The sequence below is a fragment of the Apteryx mantelli genome, chromosome 31, assembly GCF_036417845.1.
Source record: "Apteryx mantelli isolate bAptMan1 chromosome 31, bAptMan1.hap1, whole genome shotgun sequence".
NCBI lineage: Eukaryota > Metazoa > Chordata > Aves > Apterygiformes > Apterygidae > Apteryx > Apteryx mantelli.
Window position 1 is genome coordinate 1,859,362 of NC_090008.1, and position 22,494 is coordinate 1,881,855.

The window sequence follows — 22,494 nt, forward strand, 5'->3', positions numbered from 1 at the left end:
GGGGGCTTCGCGAGCCGGGGCGGGTGGCGCTGGCTAAAAAAGGGGGCTCCGGTCGCTCCGGAGGGCAGGAGTCGGGAGTTTTGCCGGCGACGCGGCCAACGCTGGTTCGGAGGGAGCGGAAGGGGAATTAGGGGGGAAAAAAACAAACAAACCAAAAAAAAGAGGGATTCCCCTGCCGCGGCGGCTGGCGGCGAGAGCGCCGGGCTCCCGAATCCGGCCCGGGCGGCTGCGGAAAGGAGCGGAGCCAACGGACGGGCGGGAAGCGCCAGCCCCGCGCGGCCTGGGGAGCCGTAGTGGTTTTTTTTTTCCGTTTCTGCTTCTCCGGTTTTTAATTATTACCTTGGCTTTTGGTGGTGGTGGTGGTGGTGGGTTTTTTTTTCCTTTTAAATACATCCAACTGTGTTAATTTTTCGTGTCTGGAAAGGGCTATATCTGCACCATAACTATCACCTTTTACATACACACACGCACACACAAAAAAAGGAAACATATATTAAAAACACTTTTTAAGCAATACTCTGGATACAAATGTATTTTTTAACCTACATATATTCTAAACCTTCTAAACTTTTAAGGATCACTTTATCATAAAATAAAATATCCTTTTTTCTTATAATAAATTACCTAATAAAAAGTATTTTTATTAGCCCAGTTCCTTGCTACATTTACATGTAATAAATGCATTTATTAAAATAGAATATTAAATTATAAAGAAATGTTCTAATTTTAAAATCTTAATCTTTTTTTCCCTCCTCTCTCTCTCTTTAAAAAACGCCAGTAAATGCATCAAAATAAACCCTTCAAATACTAAATAAACAAGTTGGAGCATTTTGATCTAAGAGGTTCACAAGAGTAACAGTCTGAGCCTTTGTATGTATGGAGTTTCTTCTTTTTTTAAGAAAGAAAGAAAAGAGAAAAAAATAATAGCTATCCCTCCGGCTGAAAAATACTTTTGCAAATGGGAGCTAGGACAAGATTTTTATTTTTTTAATAGTATCTCCTCATTAAATATAAACCCAATTTTGTTTTTTTTTCCTCTTTTTTTTTCCCCCGCTACGTATTATCGTACATACTATCCTCTCTCTAATTTCTGCCGCCGAGGATGACGTGGCGGCGCGGCCTTCGTCGCCCCCCCGGCGCCGCGGGGGAACCGGGACCCGGTTCGGCGCGAGACGGGCAGGGTGCGGGCAGGAGGGTGCTGTCTTTCGTTTTAACGTTATTGCTGGTGAATGAGACCAACAAGCCATTTGTGGGTTTTTTTAATATAATTTTTTTTTTTTTAGTCGCCTACCAAGGAAGATACAAGTCAGAGCAAATAGTTAAGGTCGTGGGCATTTTTGTCGTTTTTTGTTTTTATTTTATTTTTTTTTCCTTTTTTAAGATTTTTTTTTATTATATATATACATATATTTAAAAAGCGAGAAAAAAAAGAAAAAAAAGAAAAAAAAGAAAAAAAATATTACGCAAATTTGTTGCCGAAGCCCCGCAGCCGGGCTCCCCGAGGACGCTAACAGGCAGGGCCCGGGACCGTCGCGCTCCGGGGGCTTCCCGGGGGGCCGGGGAGCCGCCGCGGCCCCCCCCGGGTCCGAGGTAGCTCTCGGTGCCTTTACAGCGCCTGTTTTTTGTGTTTTTTGTTTTTCTTCCAAAGTTGCTACATCAAAAATACAGAGTTTGGGAGCGGCGGGGCTGGGGGGGGAGGGGAGAAATCAAAATAAAACAGGGGCCGAAATACTTCTATTCGTTTTAAACTAGAACTGCTACATCAAGCTTTCTTTTAATATATATGTATATGTATATATATATGTATATATATATATATATAAAGGTTATTGGAACTGAAGGTTTTATTAAAGGCCAACTCGGAGGCTTGAGCAGGAACCGCGGCTGTGGGGGGGGGCGGACCACCACCGCCGCCGGACGGACAGACGGACGGATGCCCCCCCGCCCCGGGTCCCGTCGGCAAGCGCAGACGTTCGGTTTGGGTCAGTACTCCTTGTTTTTTTTTTCCCTTTTTTTTTTTTTGTAAAAAGAAAGGTGTCTCTTTTTTTTTTCCTTTTTTTTTCTTTTTTTTTTCCTTTTCTAACGTTTTCAGCATGCAGGAGGCTTTTACATCGTCTTTTTTTTTTTCCGTTTTTTTTTTTCTTCACTTCTTCAGGGGAACGGGAAGGGGGGGGGTAAGCGGGGTGTCCCCCCCCCCCCATGCCAACTGTCCCCCCCCACCCGCCCCAGCCCGCCGCCTAGGGTCAGTGCTAGCACAGGTTCCCCCCCCCCCCACCTCCCCGCTTCCCCCCCCTCTCCCCCAAAAAATCCTCTTCCCAACCTGGCATCGAATAAAGACATCGATCAAAAAAACTCGCTCACGTTACCACGAACAGACGTCACTCAGCCAAGAACGACTATAGCCACTCGACTAACACATCGGCCCCCCCCGGGGCCGGCGAACGCCGCCGACCCCCCCCCCGCCGCCTCCAGCCACGCTCTTGACACCGGCGGGAGCATTTTGCACAAAGAACGGGTAAAAATACAACTTGGGGGGGGGGGGGACACAGCGGAGGAGCGTGTTTTTTTTTTTGGGGGGGGGGAGATTCCTGCCCGGAAAACAGCAATTCCCCCCCTCCCCTCCCCTTCCACTTCCCCTTCTTCTACTGGGACCAAACCGAAGCCGGATTTCCCAAACCGGGCCGGGTTTAGCGCGGGACGTGGTCGGAGCAGGGCGCGAGGCTCCCGGGGGGTGTCGGGGCGATTTGGGGGCTCCCCCGCACCGGCGGGTCCGAACCGCGGCGGCTTCCCGCGGGAAAAGCTCCGGCGCGGATCCCGGCCTGGGAGAAGCAGCCGGCCACGGATGTCTTAAAGCTTTGGGGAGGAGGTGAGGACAAATCCGACCTGACAGTGTCCCTTTAGCACAGCATCGTTATTATTTTTCTTGAAAAAAAAAATTAAAATTAAAATTAAAATTAAAAATCATAGCAATCGGCATCGGTCACGGAACCTAGGAATGTTGTCCACCCCGCCGCCTACCTCCTGCCCCTCCGCAATACGGTACCGTCGATGCAAAGCGGCGGAGGCACCTCGTTTCGCCAGCCCTCCGCCCGAAATCGGGCCGGCGGGGGGGGGGGCTCCTTATCCATCCCCCCCGCCGGCAAGGCCGGCCGCCCCGGCGGGAGGAACCGGCCGGAACAAACCCAGCAGGAGGAGGGGATGTTCCCAGGAACGTTATTACGATGAAAATAAAGTCTCCTGTAACTGAAGGGAAAAAAAAAAAAAATCTCAGGCGATTTTTTTTTAAATTTTTTTTCTTTCTTTTTTTTTTCTGTTTTCGCTGTAGAACTGTCTCTGCCAAGTTGCGAAACTTTGCTGGTTCAGTTCTAAATCAGGGTCCGGGATCTGTGAGCAGAAGTTGAGGGGTAGGAAACGGGGAAGCGGCGGTGGTGGGAGAAAAAAACTATATATATAATTTTATATACACATACATATATATATAGGTGCTTGACGAGTTAAGTGCCTATATATATACATACACATATATTTAGAGATAGATATACTGGTACTCGATAGGTTAATCCGACACACATCTTTACCACCACGGCATTTTGGCATCCAGAGCCTGGCTGAACAAACCTGACGATGTTCAGATGCTGGCTCGCATCTCGCGTGCGTTGGCACAGGAGCCAGATTCGAAGCCCGGCCTCTCCCCACTTCCCAATGGTTTAAAAAGTATCTGATTTAACAAAACCAGGAGTCTTGAAATGATTAAAAGGATGTTCAACAAGGCAATTCATTTTTTTTTTTGTTTCACTCTGAAAAAAATATAATATATAAAAGTGGCCAACCTCAGGAAGATCCAGGTAAAGGACAGCTGAAGAGGTTTTGGTCCATAAAGAAATACTTTTTTCTTCTTTTTTTTTTTTCCTCCACTCGGTTTTGGGTAACAAAAGTTTTGGTCCAGTTTAAAAACGACGACAACAAAATTATATATATAAACTCGGGGTTTTTTTTTTTGCTTTCTGTTGGGATGCATGTTGGTTTCATATGGGCTCATCGCCTGTATTGCATGATCGTCTTTCTTAGGTTTTGGTGCGATATATATATACTTTTAAGAAAAGAAAAGCACAACGTTGTGTGTGTGTGTGTGTGTGTCTCTGTGTGCGTGTGTGCATGTGTGTGTTCGGCGTAGCTGCAGCTGGCATCACTTGGAAAAAAGGATGAAGAGTGAATGACGGAAAGACGGAAGTCGATACACTCCCCCCATGGATGGGAACTCAAGACTGCTTTTGAAATACCCTGTTAGTGACTCCTGATTCGTCTGATGAACAAATCCCTGCTCGGATAAGGAAAAAAGAACAAAGTTCCAGACTCCACGGTGGCTCAGAATAATAAAATAAATGCTAATCGCCCAGTGTGATTCCAATAGGTTCTTCCAAACCTTCTTCAGTTTCACTGGCGTCATTTTTATTTCTTCTTCTTCTTTTTTTGATTTTCTTTTTTTTTTGTTTTTTTTTGCTTTTTTTTTTTAGAAAAAAAGGAAAACAATAAAAGTTCTTTAGCTGCTGTGGTTTTTTGTTTAAATCTTTGAGGTAATACAGTTGTGCCCTCGTTCTAACAGGTTCCCAGAGGTTGATGGTTTCTTTTTTTCTTTTTTTTAACATCCCCGTCATCCGTTTTCCTTTCTTTCTATTTGTTTCTTTCTGAGCTCCCGGTTGGGCTGACGTCCCTGGGGGGGGGGAGGAGAGTGGGGGCTTCAGACCAAAGTGAAGCTCGAACGCGGCCGGAGAAGAAAGGCCGGCAGGGCCCTCCCCACGTCCCTGCTCCCTTCCCCGGCCCGTCGGGATGGCCCGGCTTGGTCACCGCAGAGAAGTCCCAATCTCGCCACCAAAAAAAATGGAACTAAACCGCTTTGCTTGCGAGATCCGAGTGTGCGTTCAGAGTACTTGCTTCAAAAAAAGACATCGCAGGCTGGAGCATCGTTCGCCCTTCACAATTTCTGGCTTTGCTATTCATTTTAATTTTATTATTCACTTTCTTTTTCTCTCTCTTTTTTTTTTAAAAAATAACATACATTGCTTGTAAAATAATTTCTTTTCTTTCTTCTTCTTCTTCTTCTTTAAATTAATTTATTCTTTCATTCATTCGTTTGTTCTTCAGATGTCATTATTATTATTATTATTAATTATTATTATTATTATCAGCATCTTTCTTTTCTCCTCCTGGACCCCCTCCTCCCCCCTCCCCGCCACGCTCCCTTCCTGCTCCCCCCACCCCCCCACCCCACCCCAATGCCCTGCTCTGTCTTTTTAGGAAAATATTCTAATGGCCTGAGTGGCTGCAGCGTGGCAGACGGGGCACTCGGGATCAGTCCTCTCGCAGATCCTCACGGCGCACTCCATGCAGAAGAGGTTGTGGCCGCACGGCACCAGGGCGGCCGTCACCTCGCTCTCGAAGCACACCATGCACTCGCGGCTGCTGGACACGGACGTCCGGGCGGCAGCGGTGGTGCCCAGCTTGGAAAAACCTTGGAGCGGTTCCCCTTGCGACCGCCGCGGCAGGCCGGAGAGGCCGGGCTCTTGGATGGAAGAGGAAGGGGAGCGATGGGAGTTGGGGTGGATGGCGCCGGTGCTGCTGGATCGCTGCTGCTTGGAGAAAAGCACGGAGACGGGGTTGGTGTTCTCCTGCCCGGCCCACATCGGAGCGCCCGACTCCGGCACCCCGTAATAGAGATCTTGCTTGTTGACGCCGTAGTTGGGGAAGAGGTAACCGTAATTGAAGTCGTTTTGGTCGTTCAGCCGGGGGGTCTCGTAGACGGGGTCCACGGAGCAGTCGCCGATGCAGCCCAGGCTGTTCTGCCGGAAGGTGGAGAGGGGCTTGCAGCCCGGAGCCGGCGTGTGGACCCGCCAGGCCTCCGAGTAGCGGTTCTCCATGCCGGAGTCGGGGCTGCTGGAGAGGAAGTCGTTCTCGTTGTTGTACTCCAGGATTTTGCCCGTCCGCACGGCGATGTGGGTCTCGATCTCCTCCCGGGCGCGTTCCACGTTGCCCGGCGCCCCGGTGATTTCGAAGACGGGGTCCCGGTCCCGGCTGGGCGTGATGATGTAGGTGTTGGTCTGCTGCTGGATCCGCTTGATGGTGGCTCCTTTGGGTCCCACCACCAAGCCCACCACGCGGTAGGGCACCCGCACCCGGATGGTGACCTGGCCCGGCAAGGTGGGAGCGCTGCCAAAGGTGGTGCCGGCCTTGTTGCGGGAGGCGCGGATCATGGAGAAGTGCTCGGCCGCGGAGATGATCTCTCGCCGGGCCATGGCCACGTCCTCCCGCCGCCCCGTCACCATGAAGACCGGCTCCTCGCCCCGCACCGGCGTCTTGATGTAAGTGTTGGTCTTCGCCCGCAGCGCTTTGATCTTGCAGCCTTTGGGGGTGAAAGAAAGGGGAGAAACAAGGCAGGGAGGTTAGAGGAGAGGCCGCCTCTCCCGCCGCCCACCCGTCTCCTCAGGGAAGCCCCCGAGCCGCCATGTCGTGAGGAGAAGACCCCAAGCCGCCATGTTGTGAGAAGTCCCTGAGCCGCCATCTTGCGAGCGGGCCTGGCACCGCCCCGCAGCAGCTGCCGGAGGGGGGAAGGAGGCGGGAAAGGCACTTTTAGGTGCTTTTCCCCCCAAACCTGGCACGGGGAAGGGCCTGAGGAAGGCTTCCCCCTCGCCACCCCCACGGAGACACCCTGAGGGAGACGCTCCCCCTCAGGAGCCCGCACAAGGCAGCCGCCATGTCGTGTGCTGCCCCCTCTGCCCCGCCGCGACCCCCCTCAGCCCCTCCAAAACCAGTCACCCCCCCGAGAGATCCCCCTCAGAAACACTCCCTTTACCCACCCCCATGCAGCCGGGTGTTTTTTGGCCACACCAGTGTTGCAGACGGCAGGAGAGAGGCGAGTAGATGACGGAGGGAGCGGAGGAGACGGTGAGTCTGCGGGCAGGAATGGCCGACGCGGAGCCCCTTTGCCACAGGGCTCACAGGGGGCGGGAGGGGGAAAAAAATCTGCCCTAAATCGGAGCAGAGAGGCCTTCCTGGTGGCTTTTTGCTACAGGGAGCCTTTTGGGGTGAATCCAGTAGGAGCCAGGCCCTTTTCTGGGGATTGAGCATGGCGGAGGGGGGCTGAGGATGTGCCCGGCCCCGGCTCTCGGTGGGGAACGGCATCAAACCCACCCGGCCGCCACCACCAGAGAGCGGAGGGCAATTTATCAAGGGCTGCGTTTTGCCCTTGACACTGAACTTTGTATAAAAAGTGCTGCTGGCCGCAGGCCTCCCCATTACGGTGCTCCAGGCGCTCGGCCCTTTCCCGAGGTCACCTGCCATCGTGGTGTTTTCGTGCTCTCAACATCCCCCCCAAGAAGGGAGCTGGAGCCCACCCAGCCTACTCCCCCTGCTCCTTGCAGCTCAGAAAACATCTTTCTGCTCTTCCAAAAAAGGCAAGAGACTTTTCAGTGTGCTTTGGCTTCCAAATCATTTTTTTTTGAGGGAGTTCAGAGCCAGAAATGCGACTCCAGGTTCCTAGATGGCACTAGGATGTTGTCAAGCAACTAAGTATTTTTACAGATGTGGCACAGGGTTTTTCGAAGCGCTCCCCCTTGCTCTCCCTTTGACCCCACTCTCCGAAAGCATTTGCAAAGCCTGGCGCCGAGCTCGTGCTCAGGCTGGGGTGTCTCCTGCGGGAGGAGGCTTGCTCCAAGCTTGGGTCTCCAAGCAAAACTCAGGCATGGGATTCCCCAGGGCGTCGCATTTCTACCAGTGCGGCCGGAATAAGGGGAGCCTCTTGCCCTGGTTTGCCAAGGATCCCGGGGTCTGCAGCCATCTGACTCGGGGCACTGCTCACAAAACAAGAGGATCTGGATCCGGCATGGAAAACTACCTGCGTGAGATCTCCCATCTCCTCCTCATCCCAGCAATCTCCTTTTCTTGAGCCCTTTGCTTGTCCTCTCCTCAGCTCATCTGACACAAGCCTCGCTTTCCACAGCACACTGTGTTGACATCACGCTTTTAACACAAAATGACCCACAAACGATGCTTCTGCGACCAAGAAATTAAGATTCCTCAGCTCGCGGGCTGGAACATCATTATTTACACAGACCCTAATAAAGAACAACATCTCTCCCAGCTGGGAGTTCAGGGCTGCCACTCACTTAGTGCTGCCACTGATGTGGCGCTTGTCTCACGAGACGCAGACCTGTGACATCAGGGTATTTACAGCAACGTAACGATCCCACCGCTGCGTATCATTAGCAAGAATCGAACCCCGCACCTTTAGCGATAAAAACAGAGCCTTGTGCCACTACAGCCAACAAGAGTAATTCCCCGCGCTGGCGGCGGTGGCAGGCGCCGTGCTACCCTGCAACCAATAGCTGCAGCTGCACGAAGCGCGCTCAGCCTGCCGGGTCACCCTTGCGTCTCGCAGCGTCGCATGGGCGCCGGGGTGCAGCTGCACCAAACCGCGGGAGACCGCACGGCCACGAAACCTCCCGGCGTGGCTTCGAAACCCCACCGCTCGTCACGGGGTTTCGGCGTTGGTCTAGGACTCGGGATGTGTATGGGCAAATCCTGACTTTGCTGCAGACTCCCGAGGCAACTTTTAACTCCTCAGAGTTACTCCAGCTCGCTGAGCCTCAGCCGCCCATTTGTAAAATGGTGACAATAGCCGTCTCTCACTCTGTGTTACTACAAAACTTCCTATAATAATTAACATTGTAATGATGCTTCATTACACCCATCTCTAAGCCACTAATTTTACATTCCTGGGGAATGGAAATGCTTGATCTGACTCTGAGAAAGAGCAGGGCAAATCCCCCAAATCGCAGTCAATTAGAAACCTTGGCAAGTCCAGGGTAGCCCAAACCTTACTCCTCACTGAGTTTGCACCCTGAAGTATATTTGCAGTGCAATCTTTAGTAAAGTTTTTAAATGGTTGGTGAGGACTGATGGTTTCCTACAGCATTGTATCATTAGGAAACTTGGTCAAAGAACAGGACTTTGCCACACTAGGCACAATACAAGTGTAGAATAAAAACACCCAGGCAAAATCACAGGATAAAGGTTCGTCCCAAGGAGTCACCGGAAGGCTGGATAAAACCGTAAGGGGTCACCTAGGCCATCCCGCAGCCCCGGGGCAGGCGCAGCTCTCCCTAACCCACCCCTGGCAGACATTTGCCTGCCCTGCTCCTACGACGCTCGCTCCAAAGATGGAGATTCCATCTTAGGGAGATTAACTGAGATGCCACCATTTCCCCAGGGATATCACTGAAGCGTCACATGGAAAGAAAGGGGGTGTTAGCAGCGAGCATCCGTGCTGGAAATGACTTCCACGCGTCACCCAGGACCGAAGTAACGTTCGCTGAATTGCTCCGCGACCCGTGTCCTGCACATCTGCCTCCCAGGAGCACGAGGCCCGCTCTCCTTCGCAAAAGGACCTCAGGTACGCATCTGTCAGGGCTGCATTTGGGTCTGGCATTTTCTAAGCCACAGGACAATGGCTGCAGATGGGGGAGAGGGATGCGAGCCCAGCACGACGGGAAACAATCGCGGAGGCGACATGGAGGGTCAGGCAAGCAGAGCGGTGACAAAGGAAGGGGGCTCCATGCTGGGGACAGATGGAAGGAAGCAGTGGCAAGGAATACACATGAATGAGGGCAAACGTAAGCGAGTTACACGAGCGGGAGAGGGTGGGAGGGAGTTACGGATGGAGGAAAGGTGATGGAAATCGAGGGAGAGGCAAGCTGTGATCCTTCAGAGGGAGGAGAGGAATTAGGGGTGGGGAGGCAGAAAGAGAGACACCCCGAAAGGCAAAAGGGAGACGGGCAAGGAGAGCGCACGGCACGAGAGGGGGAGGGAAGATCTAGAAACGGACAAAAGGACGCATGGTGCAGCCGATGGTGTGAGAAGCAGGGGGAGGAGGAGGGAGGGTCTCCGTGCAGGCCTGCAGACAGGAAAGCCAGCTTTGCAGAGACAGACAGATGGGGGATCCTGTGCTTTAAAACTGGAGAAAATAACCCCACAGGAAATTAGACCAACTCCATCAAGACCATCAGCCCAGCAGGTTCAGTGGCCCAGATCTCTAGCAGCTCTAAATCGGTGCAGACAACAGGCCAGGCTGTCAGCAGTGTAAATCCAGATAACTCCACCAACTTCCAAGAGAGCTGCACTGATTTACATCAGCTAAAATCAGGCTGGGCTTAAATCAGATTTGCCCACTTAGTGCCAGTCTGTCTCAGCACCTACCCTGACCTCGCTTTGCACCACTGAAAATGGGAGCTGAGCCTTATTTCACATTGCTCCCTTTCTGGCAAACCAAAGCATGATCAGGATGTGGCCCTTTACACCCCGGCCCGAGGAGTAGTACAGTCCTACATGCTTTTGTAATGAAATCTGCCCTATATGCTTTTTTAATGAAAGGCTTTCTTCGTGAGTAACTGAAATTTGAAAACAACATGCAACAAACTGCTTTACTCGGTGGATTATTAAAAAGGGAGAGAACTGCTTAGTAGGCGGTGTTAAAAATGTAAAACTAAGGAGAAAAGGACCTGTAGGAACTATAATAATATACAACTTTGCTGTAGTGTTCTACTCTTTAAGGCAGTGTGCAGACATCAGCTAATTGATCCCTGGCAGACCCCTGCCAGTTAGATTTTTATATTAGAGAGAGAATTAAGCCCTTTCTTCTTGTGTTTCCACTACCTAGCTTCTATTATGCTGTTTTTCGCCAATAACACAGATCCCAAAGCATTCTGCAAAGGAGGCCTGTATGGTTATTTCTTCCCCCCACCCCTTTTTCTTTTAACTTCAGTTAACTGATTGCCAATTGACTCAAAGTAAATGTGTTTGCAAATTACCGTAGTAAGCCACAAACATTAACATACATGAACAAACCCTTGAGGACTGTCCCCAGACCAGTTAGCTAACTGGAATTAATCTGCGTAGCAGCTAGCTCTGGTGAAAATTAAATAAATAAATCTAGTCTAGACACAGGCAATGGAGGGGTGTGGGGAGGGGGAATCAGGGGGAGATTTGGATGCAGTGAGCCAAATTCTCCTCTCTCTTTACCCCTGCACTAGGGGTAAAGAAATCTGTCAAAACTAACAGAGGAGGCTTGGAGAGCTTGTTCTACTGCTGCTCTCCAGCCAAGGCAGTCGCTTATGGGAGGGTAAGGGGGTGTAGGATACCTCCAGCGTGACCACCATTTACTTTGCGTGGACCCGTCCTAAATCTCTTCTCGCTCACAATGCCCTAAGCCCAAAAGCTTTCCTCGGGGGCTGGTTCCTGTTGATGCTGGGGCTCCCGTGCGCTGCTCTGGCAGCGGGAACAGGCCTTCGAGCAGCTCCAAACCTTGGATGCGCCCACTGCACTGCGCACGGTGTAAATGCCAGCACAGGGACGGCGCAACGGAAAAAGGAGCCGTGCCTGTGGAGTAGTTCCACGGGATATTTTACTGCAGTGTAAATTCAGAGATAAACCCACTGACAACCTTCTCATCGCTGCTGCTAGAAGGCAGATCCTGAACAAGCACACACCCCTACTGAGAGCAGCCTAGAGGGTCTAATCTGGCATAAACTGGTGTACCTCCAGCAAAGCCCAGGAGTGTGTGCTTCACCTGAAAGCATCTGAGGTGCGATACCAGCTTACAACAGCTAAGGATCTGGCCCCGTCGTCTTTTTTTTAAAACAGACCACACAAATCACCCTGGGTCCATATATTTCTTGTTTTCTTCAGATATAAATTATCTCTACAAACAAAAGGTTTTTACCCCTCTTCCCATTTATACTGAGGCTCCTTTACACTGCACTGGTATAAATTACACCTGTAAATACCCCACTTAAGACATTTTGATATTGCTGGTGTGGTAGAAAAGAGCCTAAGGGCAAATTAGGACTTGGTCTTTTTTCTGTGATAGCCATAAAATTAAAGAGGACCATAAAATAAACAACCATCAAATATCTCTGGGAAGGTGGGGCATTCTTTTCCCATTTAAGATGAAAGCCATGTTAAAAGACAAGCACACAAAGAACATCACAAATAAACCTTCCTGAATATCTGTGGGGTAAGATTTTGCTGCATTGAAAATCTGATGAAAGTGGTGTCAAAAAAACACAAATGCACACAAAAGGACCACAAACAAACAACTAAATCCCTGTGCACTGAGTTTTTATTGTAGTGAGGATGCAAGTTGTGTTTACAAGAAAGGGGGAAAAAATCAACGCGCCACGAAAATAAGCAACCGCCTCATTTTGGTGCGGCGATTTTAGCTTTCTCACCTTGCGATGAAAGTTGTTTGGGGAAAAAAAAAAAAAAAAGCAAAACAAAACAACTCGACCCCAAAGCAGCAAACCCAATCAACCCCGATGCCACAAACAATCACCGCCTTGTTGTGCGGCGGAGGAAAGTTGGGAAGTCGGGGCTGGAAGCCCCCGGCCCCCGAGCAGCCGCTCTCCGCCGGCAATGCATCACATCGGGGTGGGTGTGTCCGCGGCCCCCTGCATGGCACAATCCTGCCGCGGCCCCACGGCACACGCTCCGGCGCCGGAGCGTGCGCGCGCGCGGAGGGGGGGAAAGCGGGGCAAGGCAAGCCGCCCGGGGGACGCAGCGGGAGGAGGCCGCCAGACAAAGGCAGGAAAGGGGGAGGGAGCCCGACACCCAACGCCAGCACGCTTTCCCACTGCCCTAGATTCGGGCCGGCTGCTCTGCGGCGAGGTTCATTTGGTCAGCGTAGCATCCAGCGGCCGGATCCGATGAGCGGAGCCTGTGCGTTTCCCCTAGAAAATTCCCTTTGTCTCTCTCCCAGACCCATTTTCTCCTCCCACCTCTAGTTCAAACCGCACAAAGTAGATCCCGTTCTGCACTTTTCCCTGGTGTAAATTCAGATGGATTCTCATTAACACTTGATAACAATGTGACACCAACTGCAATTTCGCTCTCCCTTTAAGGCCCATTTCAAGCTGCTACAGCAGCATAAGGAGGTGGGTTATCAGGCCCCGCCGGACCGGATGGCATTAGCTCCGAGATTTACACACAGCAAGCAGACAACAGGATCTGACCCCCTTGCTGCTTCTCGGATGCTCTACATCCACCTCCACATGGTGGGTGGGGGAGCTGCAATCATCAGACTTCCTCAATGAAAAAGGCTTCCTTGGACTATTTTTAAATGCTGAGAGCGTTAGAGCATGTTTGGAGCTACACAAAGAGCCCAATCACCTGGGGTTAGTGGGGCCTCTTGTTATTTGACTTCACCTTGCCAAGAAAGAGCAATTTATGTTAAGCTCCTCTCTCACATAATCTCGTTCCTGTTGACAACGGGCTAGTTAGAGCAGGCTGGGAGATGCTTCATCAAAGGGTGTCTCTGGGCACAGGTGACAATGGATGCTGCTATTGATGAGGAGAGCAAAAATACTCTTATAGGGAAGGTACCCGCTGGGAGCCGGTGGCTTGTGCTGCCGTGCTCCGAGCAGCAGGAAGCCACACTGACCCACCACCTTGTCTCCACGCCTGCACATCCCAAGCACACAAAGAAACACCACCATGTCTCCCTAATCCCAGGATCCAGCCTTAAATATGCCCCCTTTGAGTCCGGAAGCCTCTTCACTGGCTCCGTTGACAGCAGTCCAGTTTCCCAGTAGGAACAGATGTAAACCTGCCAGAAAAGTCAGTTCTGCGCCTTCATGGGGCTGATCCACACCTACCCGAGGTGATTTCTGGGGAAGAACCCAGATGTCTCAGTGCCTGAGGATTTCTGCTCCTTTTTAAGTTCACAATCTGAACAGCCAAAGCGCTACACCTTTAGACAGCCTCCACCCTTCCCGGCATCTTGTCCCCTCTCCGATACAATTGCGCCCTTGGATTGCAAGAATCTTTTCCTTTGCAAGTCACCAGCTCCTCAAAAATCACCTGCAAGCCACTTTGGTGCTTTGTCTTTACACCCTGGCAAATTTATCCACTCCGCTACGGGAACACGTGCAGTCCCGGGAAGGGGCTTGTAGGGCAAACGCCCACAGCAAGAGCTGGCGGGCGACACACAGGAGCTACCGAGTGGCCCAGCGTGCCGTGTGGGCCCACACCGCCTCCAGAACCGGGGAGCGTCCGTGCACGCCACGGTGCACGCTAGCGACTTCGGCCACCCGAACGCAGCACGGCTGGAGTTCACGCTCACGCCGCGCTCAGGGGAAGGGGGAAAGAGCCCATGGGAGCAGCGAGACAGGCGGAGACATCCCCACTCCTCATCCTGGCAGCAACAGGCGGGGAAACATGGAGGTCATGGCTCCACTCCCAGCCTGGGAAGGGGAACCATTGCCAACCACGGCCAGGGGCAGAGAGTGGAAGAGGTCATAAACGTCAGGCCAAGGGATCGTTAGGACTTTATTGCCTCATCCTTCCTTTTCCAGTTTCCTCTCTTTCACTCCAATTTGCAAAAGTCCTTGGCACACCCCACCAACCACCCGGCTGCCCACCGCGCACCCTTGGGGCCATATGGTGGAAGCAGCAGCTCTGGGCACCTGCGCAGCTCAATTCCCCCAAACTCCCCCTTTTCGCAGGCCGCGATCTCGTCCCAGTTAGATCCCCCATCCCGCCCAGCCACCGCTCGCGCCGCTGAAGAAGCGCCGCTAGAATTTCGCGCAGGAGCTGGCACCGCCGCAAACTCGAGCGAGGTCTCCGGCACGCGCCCGGCTCCGGGAGGGCACGTTGGCAGCTCCCGGGCAAAGCAGCAGCCACCGAGCACGCGTTTAGGGCCTGCAGCATCCCTCCTTCAAACCGGAGCCGCCCCCTCCTCCACAATTAAACCTCTTTGCAAATCGCGCTTACAACCATTCCAATAAAAATATATGGGGCTTGAGCCTTATTTATGCTGAAGTGCCTTTACGCTCTTCCGGCAAAGTAAAGGGCAGTCTTAAAGCAGGTGGAAACGGCATTGCCAGGAGCATATAAAAGGGCCCCCGTGTCCGGATCCAGGTCTCTTACATGTGTACTGTTCTCCAAGTTACACTTTCAAAGATGCGAAACGCTATTTTAAAATAAGATGAAGGAACATAGAGGTTAGTCAGATCAGAAACATATTAAGCTAAGAAAAACCCAACCCTGCCATCAATTAAAAGCCCTGAAATGATTTTTATTTCGGGATTAGACATTTTTTTCCTTTTTTCCAAGGTGTTCATCACCTTATTCACAAGTGCCCCTCAAAACAGTCATTTCCTTAGAAAAACAGCTTACATCAGCCCCACGAGCAGTTTTAACCAGGGGGCTACGATACAAAATCTGCAATCCGGGGGTTCCCCCGCGATTCCCGGACGGGCGTTGAGGAGTGTGCAGCGCTTGCTGGCCCCCAGAAGGAGCCGGATTTCCAAAGTGCCCCGCACCCCGCTGTGTTTGAGAACAGACCGTTAGAATCTGCCCTTGCAAACAAAAACAAGACCCAGGAGACATTACTACAGGCCTTTAAAAATAAGAAGTGTGGGCCAGAATCTCAGCTGGGGTAAAGAGCTGTGGCTGGGTGGACTCCGCAAAAGCAATCGGGGTTTCCACCAGGCCAGGATGCGGCCCACTGGCCTCTCTAAAGGGGCACAGCTTACGCTGTCTGACCCACTAACCGATGGAGCACTGCCGAGTCTGCCTGGCCAGGGCTCTGGCCCACTGACATTTCCCAGTTTCCCAGATGTGGGAAAACCCTCGTGCACGCATCCACACAAAACATGGTGGAAGCAATCCAGGTCTCCACGTTCCTCTCCATCACTCCGTGCACGACAGGCGCGCCGCCGCGTACCAACCAGATCGAAACACACCCCCCTCCTTTTGAGTTTGGGGCAGAGCGGCGTTACCCAGGGAGAAAATAGCGCAGGCGTCTCCCGGCGTCGCCCAAGGTTTCCCCCGCGATTCGGCCCATCGAGTCCCCCCCGCGTCCCTAACTTTATCGAACAAAGGGGGCCTGATTCTCCGTGGCCTTGCACCCGCCGGCGCAAAGTTGGCACAAATCGCTGCCGCCTGCCCATCAGGCGCCGCTCGCAGCGGTGTAAAAGAGGCGCCCGGCCGCCGAGGATCGGGCCCGGGCAGGGTCTCCCGGGCCCCGCCGTCGCCCCCGCTCCGGCCTCTCTCCGCTCAACTCCCAGCCGCCGGGGCTGGGAGCCGAGCACGGCGGAGGGGAAGGCAGAGCGAGGGACGATGCCTGCGAGGCGGCCACCCGGGTTTTCGGGGGAGGACAGCACCCCCGCAAGCTCCTGCCCGCGCTCCTCCCCGCTTACGGGGAAGGGCCCTCGGCGTGCTCCCGAGGTTCGTTCACGGGAGAGAGCGAAGCCACCGGAGGCCCTATTGTTCCGATAACATGTTCCAGCGGAACGATGCACAGCCATTAGCCATTTCTATTCTTCCTTCCTCCCTCCCCGCGGCTTCCCCTTCGCCCACTCCAGCCCCTGCATCTCCCCCGCCGGGAGCATCGGCTGCACGGAGCAAGCGTGCCCCCCTTGTCCCCTCCTGCCACCACTCCCTGGGTCAAACTGCAAAACTCCCCGCTCAGGCTATTGCGATTCCCAACCCAAGAGGAAGCATCTGGATTTGGAGCCGCAGTCTCTGCCCGTCACACTTCCAGAGCGTCAAGTTACTTGCTTAGAGAGAGAGAGAGAGAGAGAGAAAAAAACCACTTAGCCACACTATTATTATTTTTTTTTTCTCTTTAAGCGACACAAAACTTCTCTCGCCAGCCCCATGTTTTAACCCTGCCAAAGCTTCCACAATGGCCACGGGCGGCCTCGCGCGAGCTGCCCTCCGCGCAGCTCACCTCGCCCCCACACGCACACTCCGGAGCCCGGAGCGGTGGGGGTGGGCGAGGGGTGACTTAAGAGTGGGTGTGGTGTGTGTATATATATATATATATATATATATATAAATTTTTTTTTAAGCCCTCCTCCATTCCACCTCGCTCCGAACGGAGCCGTAAAGGAGAACAAAAGCATCACTGTCACGGAGCGCGGTCAGCAGCGGGGGCCGCGCGTGGGGCCCACGCGGGACTGTCCGAGGCCGCCGCCGCGGGGACCCCGGCGGTCACATGATTGCAGAAGGAGTTCAACTTTCATTAATCTGTTATTTGAATCCGTGCTAGGCCTGAAAACTCGCCTCGGCGGCCCCAGCGAGCCCTCGCACAACCACACCCCCCTCACTTCCACGGCGAACCCAACAAAGGGGATTTTTCTCCCCACCGCGCCGAGCCTCGCCGGGGCGCCCCGAGCCGCCTCCTTCGCCTCAGGGGAGCGAGCGCCTCTCTCTTTTCTTCCCCCCCCCTCAAAAAAAATAAATAAATACAAGGAGGGGCGAAAGCGCCGTTCAATAAATAAGACATTTCGCAGAACCAGAGTAGCGACGGGCTTGGGGAGGGGGGGGTGGTCGCTGCAAATCGCCGGACAAGCCCCGCGCACACATTCCTCTAGATCCTTCCCCCCCTCCCCGGCCAAAAAAGCGGCAACCCACCGCCCCGAAAGCAGCCCGCCGCCCCCCGCGGGCTCCGCGCTGCCCCTGCCTCCCCCTTTGTCCCCGGCCGGGCACCGGCGGGATGCGGCGCCGTTGCCCCGCCGCGCCGCTCGCCCCGCCGGCCCGGGCGGGCTAACAATGGGCGGCGGCGGGCGAGCGGCGGGGGAAGTTTGCGGGCCCCCCCCCCCCCCCCCGGCGGGGCGGTCCCCGGCGCCGCGGGGATGCCGCGGGGCGGCGGCGGCAGCGGCGGCGGCGGCGGCGGGGGAAGTTTGCCCCGCAGCATCCCGACAAAAGGGGCGCGGAGGAGGCGGCGGGGGGCCGGGGGGGGGGGGGAGGTGGCCCGCGGGGGGTCCCGGCGCCCCGGCGCTCACCTTGCCGGCCCACGATCTCGGCCACGTGCTCGGAGCTGGGCACCGGGACGCACTCGGTGGTGTTGGAGCTGCTCTTGAGCCGCAGCTCGGCCTCCTTGTACAGCGCGCACAACTTGGGCTCCGCCGCCCCGGCGCTGGGCGCCGACGAGCCCTTCGGGGCCGGCGGCGGCGGCGGCGGCGGCGGCGGCGGCTGCTGCTGCGGCGGCGGCGGCGGCGGCGGGGGCTGCTGCGGCGGCGGCGGCGGCGGGTTATTGTTGTTGTTGTTGCTGTCCTCCACCAGCACCACGGCGGAGGAGGAGGAGGAGGAGGAAGGCTCGCCTAGCCCCAGCAGGCAGAGCTGGTCCAGGGCGAGCTGCAGCGCCCGGTCATCCTCCAGCAGCGCTCTGTCTTTGCCGCTCCCACCGAAACAGCCTAAATCGCCGAAACCCCCGTTCCTTTCCATTATCCCTGGTACTACCAGGCTAGGCATGGCTAACAAAGACTTGAGAGGGGGTTGGGTGGTGGTGGTTGGTTGGGGAGGGTGGGGGGGTGTGAGAGAGAGAGAGGAGGGGAGTGGGGGGGGGGGGACACAAAGAGCTCGGGAGGGAGAAGGGAAAAAAAAAAAGGCAGAGGGAGAGAAACAGACAGAGAAAAGGACCCTCCGCCCACCTCCCCTCCGCCTGGCCAAGCCCCTTTCTCTCTGTAACCCGAGCTCCCTCGCCCAGGCACTTCCAGCCCGCCGGGGTCCCCCCTCCGCCGCCTCCGCCCCCGGCTCCCAGCCGCCGCCGGGGTGTGCGGGAGGCCGGCGGGGCGCGGAGCGGCGCGGAGCCCCGCCGGGGGTGGGAGGTGGAGGGGGGGGTGGTGGTGGTGGTGGGGGGAAACTCTTTTGTTTGAAGGCGGCTGGGCGCAGCGGGAGGCTGCCCCGGCCCGCGGCCTGCTGGGGGATGTAGTCCCCGGCCCGGTGCTCACACACACCCCCCCCCCCGGCGCCCGACGAGCGGCCCCGGGGGGGGGGGGGAGCCCGCGAGGCGCCGGGCCGCCCCCGCGCGGGGATGGTGGCGGAGCTGGGGGCGGGGGGGGTCCAGCCTTGTAGCGACCCGAAGGATTTGAGGGCATCACGGGGGCGGCGGAGAAAGGGCGAGGGGAGGGGGGGGGGGACGGACCCCTCTCGGGGCTGGGGGGGGGTGGGGGGCTCGGCCGCCTGCCCGCAGCGGCAGAGCCCCCCCCCCCCCCCCCCCGAGGGCCGAGCGGCGGCGCCGGGGGAGGGCCGTGGGACAGCCCCGGCTGCCTCGCTCGCTTTTCTCATTGAAATGAGGGGCGATCGGGCGCCGAGGGAGAGCGGCGAAAAAGAGCTTTGCGGCTCCCCGCCGGGCGGGCCGGGGCTGGGCTCCGCGTGTGTGCGAGGGCGCGTTTCGCCCCTCTTCCCCTTCCTCCCCTTTGAATCAAACCAGATGTCTCTGCCATGCGAGGAGATCGCATGAGCTTACGCCGGAGAGACACAATGCAGAAAGATGCCCGGCTCCCATCGAGCCACATCGCGCTGCAGCTCTGGCAGAGGCGACGGCTGCGGCTCTGGCTGGGCACGGAGCGGGGGGGGATGGTGGCCCTGATGCCTTGTCACCGAGGCAGGGATTTTTCTTAACCCCCCCCACCACCACCACCACTGTATTTTGTGCGATTTCCTCTCCCTGGCTCTCAGATCCTTGCAGCGAGGTTTCTCTCTCTTCCCCCCCCCTCTCTCTCCCTCTCTTTCTGGGTCTACAGCAGAAGATCTCAGCTTGCAAATGAACTAAGCAGATGGGGCACACAGCACAAGGAAATGTCTCATCCAGTGACTCAGACGGTAAGGTGCTGCTATAGCTCTCCCTGCAACTTTGCCCAGGCACTTGGGGAATGGGTATTTTGCTTTTGTTTTGGGTGGTTTTTTTTGTTTTTTGTTTTTTTTTCCCACCCAGGCTTGCCGATCTGTAGCACAAAGTCAGGCGGAGGCTGGGACGCCAGCAGGCAGGTTCCCTCCGCTCCAGGACCCGGGCTGAAGCTGCTTTGGGGTTAAGAGCTTTTGGTGTTTGTGGTGTGAGCATTCAAAAAAAAAACAAAAAAAAAAAACAACAAAAAAAAGTCTAGCTACGAACAGAAAAACCCACCCCACGCTGTCGTATTTCATGCTCGTTTTGGTCATGATTTTAGAGCAGTGTCTTGAATTACTCGTATTTCTTTTTAACCTTTGCGTGGGTATGGGACTTCTCAAAGTCTGGCAGTTTGGATGTTTGCCTTCGTCTAAGAGGTAGAGTCTGTTTGTATACGAGATCCATCATGTATGATGGCTACATGGCATACTGCCTCTGCATGTAATACGCACTTATGCGTCCCACAGAGCGCTTTTTAATACAGACACGCTCAGTCCTATGTGCCACACGAAGGTTACGGGTACGTAAACGAGTCCATGTGTGCATTTAATAAGTGTGGATGTTCACGTACAAGCTGCCCGTTACTTTTGCACACACCTGCTGGCAGTGGCTCACTTGCACACTTAAACCTATATGCAAAAATAAAGATTGTGCGTATACATCTGTGTGAGCATGTGTGTTACAGGCATGTGTGTGCAAAACACGGATGTGTAAATGAGCATGTAAGTGGGGAGGGTTTAGATGGAATATGTATATATGGGTGTACGTACGTATATGGGTATGTATATTTGTATAAAGTGTTTTGTGTGCACATATATCTATCTATATGCAGGTGTGTTCTTAATGCACTTGTGTATTTGTATGTGCATCCACGCACACAAACACACATGTTGTACGTTATGGTGTTGCGTTGTTGGGAACCGTCGTATTTTGTCATGTAAATTGTAGAACTAAATTTTCCTCGGTCAGAGTTTGAGCCCATTGATGAAGCCGATGATGATGCCTTGTTTCTAGGTATCACGTCATTTTAGGGCCGTAATTTTGCTTCCAACCTCCATTTTAAGTTTTGTTCTGTAGGTCTCGGAAAAGAAGTGACCCTGGAAATCATAAAGTGAAAGGAAATAAAAAAGATAGAACTGCAGAGCTCCAACTCCAGGCCCAGCACGAATCAGGCCCAGAAATAACAAAACTAGCTAAAAAAGTTGTGTGACTCTACAAAAATAGGGCATGTGGGGTTCTTTTCAGTTGCCTCCTCCTGGGGCTTTCAGATTGCGCTTAAGTTACATCACCTCACTTTTCTCCATTGCCATGAGGTCTAGAAACTTACTTTAAAAAATGCAAATTCATATTCTCACATATTCACATGACTCATGGAGCTGGGAATTTCAGACAAACATGAATGCTCATAGAAAAATTGCAGGAATTGGCAACACGGGCAATGACTAATTCTGATGGGTCCCTGATAGCGACTTTTTTCAGTTCATACAATATTTTGGGGGCGTAGCTGGGCTCCAACCAAGACTTTGATCCTCCTCACAGTGATATCAACTGCTTAGGAATGATCTTACCTACCGTCTGGCACTGTTGCCCTCTGGGGAAGCTGTATTTCGATAGTAATTCAGGTTAAAGTTAGCGCTGCCAGGTGGCTTGAATTGACTTGATGAACTGGAATAGTTCACTGGGGCTCATATCGCAGGACTGTCAGAGGCTTGAACGTTTGCAGCTCCCTGGATATAGGAGCAAAAAGCTTGTTTTTTGGTTCCAGGTAGTGTTGCCGGACTGTGAACGGAGTAGTTTTCCGCGGGTGTAGATGGTGCACGGTTACATCCACTCCGTGAACTTCCCTACCGGAAGCTTTGGCCAGAGCGCAGTTTTTCTGGTTAGAGAGTATTTCCAAATGTTTTAAAATCCACATCCCTGAATTACTGTCCGGGCAAAAAAAAAAAGAAGAAAGCATTAATTAAAACCAGGGAGGACGGAAGGCTCTGCTAAGCCAGAGGGGTTGGGATCGTATAGCAGCGTCACGTGCTCCTCACCCCTTTCCTGGGCAAGAGGTTGCAGTGCAATCAAAGAAAAGGGAGAAACTGCAACTGCTGTCGATGCCAGAGCCATCAGAGTGGAGTCTGGGCACCGCGGCATGTAACAGAAAGCCCTGTCGAAGGCTAGAATAAAGCTGACATTGACTGAGGTGGTGCCAGGAGACTGTCACTAGGCAAAAGAGCAACTCTTGTTCATCATCAGGAGCAAGCACAGGGAGGAAACTTTCTCAGTTAATTTGCGTCGTTAGACAAATCCAAGTTTTGCGCTGCCCACTGCTGAATCCCTCTTCCCCTCAAAAAGTACCTGAGTTTGGGGGAAAGATGCGTTTCAAAGACGACAGCTGCTAGAAAAGCTTTGAAGCTGGGCTAGCATCCCGATACCGCCATTCCCGCAAACCGGGGGAGGAAAGCCAAGGGCAGTACAGGCAGCAAAGAGGCTAAAATGCCTCCCGTGACCAGACTGTCCCCTTTTTTTTAGGTTTTTCTTCATTTTCATCGCGATCCCAATCCCGATGTAAAATTGGAGCTGGGGCGGCCTGGCTACGACAGCACCGTTCTCCCGCGCCGCTCCAGGCCGGCTGCCCGGGAACGTTTGCTGGCGAGAGCCCCGAGACGTCATCTCGCAACCGCAGGTGAAACAGGAGCATCCCAAACACCGGTGAGCTGTGACGGAGCTCGTGCGCTGCACGGGGTCCCTGGCGCTTCCCGCAGCCCTCGCCCGCAGCCCCAGCT

General features: G+C 53.9%; 2 protein-coding genes across 2 annotated transcripts in view; one reads left to right on the forward strand and one right to left on the reverse strand.

Moving 5' to 3' along the window:
- Positions 1-5,281: 5,281 nt before the first annotated feature.
- MEX3A (mex-3 RNA binding family member A) lies at positions 5,282-18,357 on the reverse strand. The gene is made up of 2 exons (XM_067313313.1): positions 17,838-18,357; positions 5,282-6,397 (listed from the first exon to the last, which is right to left on the reverse strand). Exons 1-2 carry the CDS (start codon positions 18,304-18,306, stop codon positions 5,292-5,294), a joined length of 1,575 nt encoding a protein of 524 aa, XP_067169414.1. The 5' UTR covers positions 18,307-18,357; the 3' UTR covers positions 5,282-5,291.
- Positions 18,358-22,320: 3,963 nt separating this feature from the next.
- Positions 22,321-22,494, forward strand: part of LMNA (lamin A/C) — a 33,406-nt gene continuing 33,232 nt past the window's right edge. The window contains exon 1 of the mRNA XM_067313195.1: positions 22,321-22,420. The gene's annotated coding sequence lies outside the window, so the exon portion shown is untranslated. The remainder of the gene's footprint in view (positions 22,421-22,494) is intronic.

Bases quoted from the DNA above. Each gene is read 5' to 3' on its own strand.
- MEX3A (XM_067313313.1), bottom strand. From the start codon at position 18,306: ATGCCTAGCCTGGTAGTACCAGGGATAATGGAAAGGAACGGGGGTTTC. The intron at 6,398-17,837 runs GTGAGCGCCGGG...TCACCCCCAAAG, and splicing joins CGAGATCGTGGGCCGGCAAG to GCTGCAAGATCAAAGCGCTG.